The sequence below is a fragment of the Pterocles gutturalis genome, unplaced genomic scaffold, assembly GCF_000699245.1.
Source record: "Pterocles gutturalis isolate BGI_N339 unplaced genomic scaffold, ASM69924v1 scaffold9891, whole genome shotgun sequence".
In the NCBI taxonomy this organism is placed as follows: Eukaryota; Metazoa; Chordata; class Aves; order Pterocliformes; family Pteroclidae; genus Pterocles; species Pterocles gutturalis.
The window spans coordinates 1-7,237 of NW_010100355.1; the positions used below are offsets into that span (position 1 = coordinate 1).

At 40.5% G+C, this 7,237-nt stretch overlaps 1 protein-coding gene across 1 annotated transcript in view; it reads right to left on the bottom strand.

Annotated features, from left to right (window-relative positions):
• Positions 1-950: 950 nt before the first annotated feature.
• The window catches only part of LOC104466090 (pre-B-cell leukemia transcription factor 3-like), an 8,836-nt gene continuing 2,549 nt past the window's right edge, over positions 951-7,237 (bottom strand). The window contains exons 2-8 of the mRNA XM_010079418.1: positions 3,752-3,993; positions 3,185-3,375; positions 2,766-2,901; positions 2,363-2,519; positions 2,064-2,170; positions 1,498-1,584; positions 951-1,043 (exon numbers count right to left, since the gene is read on the bottom strand). Of these exons, the coding sequence (XP_010077720.1) occupies positions 951-1,043; positions 1,498-1,584; positions 2,064-2,170; positions 2,363-2,519; positions 2,766-2,901; positions 3,185-3,375; positions 3,752-3,993 (1,013 nt within the window). The remainder of the gene's footprint in view (positions 1,044-1,497; positions 1,585-2,063; positions 2,171-2,362; positions 2,520-2,765; positions 2,902-3,184; positions 3,376-3,751; positions 3,994-7,237) is intronic.

Below are 7,237 nucleotides of genomic sequence, written 5' to 3' on the forward strand. Positions count from 1 at the left end.
CCCCCCCGCCCCGCTCCCCTCAGAGTTTCCCGCCTTCCCGCCGCGTTTCCTCATCCCCTCAGAGAGCCGCCCGCGGCCCGTGAGGAAAAACAAGTGAAAAAAAAAAAAGAAAAAAAAAAAAAAAAGGCTTTGGAAGTTTATTTGATAAAATCTGAACGGAAAGGGGTGGAGTGTGTGAACAGCGTCAGAAATGCACAAAAAACCCGATTATCTTATGGAGAAGGCGGGTGGTTTGTGTTGTTTTTGTGGTTTTTTCACTAGACATTAAATTAGAAATTACGTGGAATGACACAGGATGGAAGGTCCTACCCGAGAGCGAAGTCCAGTGAGAGTTTTGGTAAAGCAAGAGAATGGATTCTAGTTAAGAAAAAGCTTATTTTCCTATACAAAATTACAATACAGAGAACGCATACAATTACAATACGGAGGGGGGGGGTTTAACTGTTAGTAGCTACCTACTAGAACAGAAGTTTCATAGTAAAAAACTTTATGGAAATTAAAATAAGTCGCTTTTTCTCAAGCTGTAAAACTTGAGACAAAACGCCAAGTTTCTACAAGAGACACTTTTCCGATTCTTACCATAAAATCCGTATTTTTTTTTGCTTTTTAAAAAAAAAAAAAAAAAAAAAGAATTTGGTTAGGAAAATGAAGCAAGTTCTTTTTTTTTGTTGTTTTTAAAACGATTTCACATCCCAATGGGCTTAAGTAAAAAGAACTTGACTGCGTGAGGCTGAGAGGTAGAGAGGTATCGTTGTAATCACAATCTTCTATTGGTTCCAGGGTTTTTTTCTTTTCTTTTTTTTTTCTTTTTTTTTTTTTTTTTCTGAGGTAATTAGCTGTGTGTCAAGTTGTATAAACAATAGTATTGGCAAAAAAAAAAAGAGCAACACTGACAAATTACTACTAATGACCTCTTTCCTCTCATCGATAGGTCCTGAAAAAAAAAAAACTTAATTAGACGCATCCGAATTAACACTTCCAGGGTCTCCGGCAGGTGAAGTGATTGATGAAGGGGTGGTAGCATCCTGCCAGCCACCGTTAGCCTGCGGGGAGAATAAATACAGCGTTTCATTAAATCTTTACGATTAAACTACTTGCAAGCAACAAGGTATGCTTTTATATATTACAAACAGCAGTGCTTTTGAAAGGAAATAACTACATACGGGCTCTGGCAAAGCACAGTCCACAAATATCCCGTAAAACCTCTCTTCCCCCCTACCCCTGCCCCGCCCTGAGATTTTATGGAGTTACTCTTATTCCTAGCGCCGTCTCCTTACGGCAAGTATTAACTGAAGTGCGCAAATATTCTGGTGACCTAAGCCAAAATTTTAAAATCAAGTCTCCAGGAGGGAAAAGTTGGTGTGTCAAACTGCGTTATTTTCCAATTTTTTTCCCCCTATCCCCACGTCAGATCTGTCAGGGGGAAGAAAAAGTTAACGTTTATTTAGAGATCGTTAACCAGACTCGGGCGGAATTTGTGTTTCTAGTACATCTTACATCTAGACGCTGCGTCGTATACAAAGGATTCCCCACGATCGCGTCGTATCTTCCCGTCTGGTGTATGACGTGATGTAAGGAATCCATCTAGAACGCGATGCCGCAGAATGAGGACAAGAAGGATAAAAAAAAAAATCAAGTTGAAAAAAATGCAACAGGACGTGATACAGAGTTATTAGGCTAAAAGTTCTTTAAATAAGAGGCAGGTTTTCTTGGTTTTCTTTGCAGTTCTTGCTATTAACTGAGCTCTACCTAGCTCGTTCGTTATCAAGAGGAATTAGAGCCTGTCACCTGTAGCTTTCATAACAGAGGAACAGATTTTATGCAGGTCAGGTGGATTTAGAAATTCAGCAGAAAGCTTAAAATAAGTTTGATAATACTGTTAAACCATAAATCCTACTCCAAGTTCTACTTTTATGGAAAAAAAGCTTGACTCTAAAAGGAGAAAACACTGATTCATAAACGTCAATTTAACATTTGGGATTTAATTTGGGATTTTAACATTTATTTCTCTGCTGAAAGTACAAGGTTGGTTTGGCTTTTTTTTTTTTTTTTTCTTTACTGACCTGGGACTGCACATTGGCTCCCACCGGGGAGCTCTGGTAAGAAGTCAATGACTGTAAGTTAATAAACGAATCTCCGGAATTTGTCATCTTAAAAGAGCCAGAGGAAGCTGAAAAAAAACCAAAACACAACAAAAAAACCTGTTTTAATGAGAAATAAAACCCAGAAAAAACAATTCTTCAATGAGTAATTACATAAGTTTAAAAGAAAAAGAAAACCTCCGGCCTTTTCAAACACCGGTGACAAGAAATAATGAGAGACTTTCAAGCAGACAAGACTCTTCACTGGCACTCCCGCTCACCTGAATTTGGCGTAGACGGAGAATTTGCCTGGTTGCCTTGAGCCACGACGTTAGTTGCATCCACTGCTGTTTTTGCGGCGTAAATATTGGCTTCTTCTTGGAACTTCCCCATGTTTTTTTTGTATCGGATTCTTTTGTTACCAAACCAGTTGGAAACCTGGAGACATATTATCGCTGTTAGCATCTGATCCAATTATGAAATTTTCCACTCTATTCAGAAAAGAGACATTTTAAACTAGGCTTCAAGCAGAAAACACCTACTCCTCCCTTCAGAACAACTTAAATCCTATTTAAAGTACCAGTGACTGAAGCCTGGGGGGGGAAAAAAAAGGAGGAAAAAACCCCCAAACCATTGTTTGAGGCAAAAAAAAAGTCACTTAATTCCAGCCAAACCCCTTCATACCTGTGAAACCGTGATGCCACCTTTCTTTGCTAGCTCTTCTTTGGCCTCTTCGCTGGGGTAAGGATTACTCAGGTGCGAATAAAAATATTCATTCAGTACTTCCGTCGCCTGTTTGCTGAAGTTACGTCGTTTACGCCTATAAAAACACGAGTTATTGAATCGGTGTTTTAGGGCAGACGAGACAGAGTACCATTAGTCTGGGTTGTTTTTTTTTTTTTTTTCTCTAAAATACATTTAGTTCGAAGGAGAATATAAGAATCGAGTGGAATTAAATAGATGTTGATGTCAAAGCAGGCATTACAGGTAGCAAATTCTTCGAAATTAAAACTGGGAGTGACAGCTTTGAGATTTCTTACACGATCGCTGGCATCAAGCAAGAAAAGTTCGGGTTGATCTTTTACCCCTGAGTTTTCTCGTACCTCGCATCCAGAAAGCGCGAACGCAGGATCATCACGGCCTCGCAGGTGCTCTGCTTCAGCTGCATCTGGATGGTGCTGAACTTGCCGTGGATTATGTTCACCATGCGCTCGATTTCTTTGGGCGAAATTGGTCTCGTTCGGCTCTGTTCCCTAAGCAGGTTCATAACGTGGGTGGTGAACTCACTGCAGGCCTGAAAACGCGACACATTTGTATCGACAAACAATCAAATACCCTCAAATTCGTCCCCCCCAACAAGAATATAAATATTAAAAAAAAAAAAAAAAAACTTTTGAGGAGTTTCCATGTTTCTTTATTAACTGTTAAAAAAACGGCAACAAAGATAAACGAGACATTTATTATCTTTTAGTTTGACGTCCGCTCCCTCTAGCTTCACCCTACTTCTGCAACACTGCGATCAATTTCCAGCTGAATCTGATCTCCTCGCGTTCCCCTGAATTCATTCTGCTCTTAAAAAAAACCGGCACCAAAGGAAAAAAGCGGTTATTCTGATTATTATTATTATTTTTAATTGAGATGATAAAAACTCTTCCATGCAGAAAGATCACCTGTTCATATTTCTCTAGCTCAGAGTGGTAAATCTGTCGGATCTGTGACAGCTTGGCCCTGTAGTCAGAGTGTTCAATGCTATTGTCATTTGGACAGCCACCTGATGTTGCTGCTACAGCCATCGGTCCTCCTCTTCCTCTTTTCTCGGGCCCGGAGACACCCTCCGCCAGCAACATGTTATCTAGTCTCATTAGTTGAGCATCTGGGGGATCTTCTTCCTGAATACCGCGAATACTTAACACTAGATAAATATAAAGAGGGAATCAAAAGATTATTTCCGAAACAGGAAAAAAAGCATCCACTTTCAATTTTTGGCAAAGTATTTAAACGTTCTTCAGAGGTTTTGGCGGGTCTTGTGCTCAAGGAAAAATTAAAAAAAAAAATAAATAAAATAAAGGGAGCGTTTAACGAAGCCCTGAAAACAAACAGGATATTGTTCGGATCGAGAAATGCCGAAATGCAAGAGAAGCTTTCAAAGGCATGCAGATAACGAGGCTCCTACTAGTTTATCCTCCGTTTAGAAATTATTTTAGCAGTCTGTACGCTCAAATTAGTTTGATTCCAAGCAAAGTTCCCTTATTTTTTGACAATTTATTATAAATTTCCTTTTTTAAAAAACGGCAAGAACTCGTGAGATATCGAGCCAATACTAAAAATGCCAGCAGCTTTTTTTTGATTTGCTGATTTTTTTTTTTAATTTGATGTTAATGCTAGACAATTTTCGTTCGATAAACAGTTGGTCTTCACCTTGTGAAGCTACAAATTCCAAATGACCTTTTCCAAATTGTAATCGGCGAGTTTTTATGCTCCCTACCCAAGATAACCACAAAAGATCTCTTGTTATGCAAAGATTCGAGTGTGAGAGCAGGAGAACAATGTATATGCACATTAAACATTCGCGTATAAAACAATTTTCAACATTTTACAGGCAAAAGAACAGCTCATCAAAGAAATTTGGGACATAATTCTGAGCACACAAGCAGCCTGAACTTATAATCACGTTGCTGAACTTATTTTTTGCAGGCTACACAGAAATTACGACAAAATTCTGACGACAAAAGAGCTTTGGAGTGGCTGCAGCCCTTCGCTCTGTCACAGCAACCCAGGTCTCCTCCAGCACGTCCCCGGTCTTTTTGCAAGTGGAAAAAGGTAAGGTACTTGAAAAGTTAGTGGCTTTTCTAACTCATTATGGAATTAATATCTTTTTTTAAAAAACAGCAGACCATACATTGAGTGAACGGCACAAGAAACGAAACAAACGCAGAAAAATGGGGGGTTTTATTTGTTGCTGGTTTTTTTGCGTTTAAAAATCGCCAGTTCTCCTTTTTTCCAGAAGACCCAGCAGAGTTCACCCGTGGCCATTTGCTCTTGGGTTGGTTTTTTTTTTTTGGACAAAACTCACAATAAACTTTGGGCTGGGGAGCGTACATTCGGAGGAACGGATATTTTGGTGTCACCTTCTTATTTGCCTGTGCTTCTGCCAAACACCCTTCGATGCCCGTTACGATGCATATCAGAGCACCTCATGCTGGAAGTCAAGCTCCCAGCTGCAGCTTAATTTTATATGTCACTTGTCTAATTATGGTAATTAGACATTAATTATCATCACTTACACATCAGCTCATCCCAAGCTGACTGCTGATAAACATCTATAAAGCACCTTCCCGATCTGGAGGGAAGACTCTGCTTGGCCGGCTCTACAAAGTCACAAGAAAGAACTTTGCTATCATAAACCTAAAAAAACTGCCTTTCCAACCTCGTAGTTCAAACTTTTGTTTAATAATTTCTACAGACCAAGGAATCAGTGAGTGCCAGAAGCTCGATCTGTTCGACCCGCTCCACCAGGCTGATTTTTAAGCTTTTAGCGTAACTGCGTCTTAATCCACGTGGCAGTGAAAACACAAGCCCTGCAGAAATCATTTTCACTTATTTTTAAATCTAAACCGTCATCTGTTTGTACTCCTAGCATCTTCGCCTCACGATAATATTTGTAGATCATCTCACATCGGATTCGCTCAAAACTCAGTGAATTCATCACCGTGTTTGCTCCACGGAGCAGCCAGTTCTGATTTCCAAGGACGAGCACTCCAGTCGTTCACCTTCCAGAGCTGATCATCTCAAAAGATGGCGCAACGGGACAGCAAAACTGCAGGAACCCCGCGCTCACACCACCTGCTGCAAGTTTCTTTTGACAAACTGGTAAAAACCAATTCCCCAAGTACAATCCGAACCACTCAGGGTTTTCTCAGGGTGGCTGCATCCACCCCGTGAGCTTTCGGCACGCTCTGCGGGTCAGGCGTCGCCCGTTTTTGTGTAAAATCCTGAAAATTACGCCAGCAAGGAGCTGGCAGTCTGAGCGGCTTCTGGAACTACTAGATTTCATTTTAAAAAAAGGATTCCAAAGGGGAAAAAAAATTACCACAATAAAAAAAAAAAAAAAAAAACAGGCAACGCTGACCTGTTACATCTGCCTGTCCTTTCGCGCTGCTTATTATCTTCTGGTCATGATACTTCGAGGAGAACACTTCTCTAGAAAGCTTCCCCCTCTCAGTAGCCGTTTGGCCATCAAATTTGGGAAGTTCCCAATAATTTAAGAACTTTTACCAACTCTTAATACTCAAGCCTTGGAGTCAAGACACTAAGAGTCTGGAGTTGTGGCAAAACCAGTTGGTGTTTTAAGCATGATTTAGAAAGTAACAAAAATCCTTCACGCTTAGATCCTTCGCTTAAATCTTTCGTAATCCATCACTTTTATGGATGTTGAAGAAAAACCCGAAGAGTCGCTCCCTTCGGCTGTTCTAACAGGATATTGTGAATTCTCCGGCACGTCACCTACCTGATATTCATCAAATATGTCAAATAATTATACTCAGCAAAATGAAACTCGCATCATTTCTAATTAATCTTTTAATTAAAACACATCACAACCTAAGGTGCTGAAGCCTCACTCGGTATGCAAATGCAATCATTACAATATATTTACATCTCATTAATTAAAGACTTGCGGTTCTGGAATGAACTGTACGAGATCACAGGTACCAAAATAAGCGATACACGCTTTGCTTTCCCTTGCTTTCCTTTCCAGATTTTCCTTCACAGGGCAGGTAACGCAGAGGAACATGATCAATGCGTCTATTTGGTGTAGAATACGCAAAGTTAGAGCAAAAAATTAACCGTATGACGTATAAAATACCCAAGGAGAGCGCGAGGACGCAGGCAGCGGGTGCTGGACCCCCACCCCCTCCTTCTCCACGTCTCATTTTTTCCCAGCTGATCCCATCCCCTGCGTTACGCTTCTCCTCTAACTCACGCTAAATACTAACTCCTGAGGTTTTATTTGGGCAGAAAGGTTTCCTCCGGTCGGCACTCCACCAACCAAACGGTTTGGTGAGACATTTTTTCATAGCAGTTCACCTAAAGCAATCACAAACCTCTTCTGAACGGCTTAACGCCACCAAAATACCACCCCGATCCCTACTGCAACA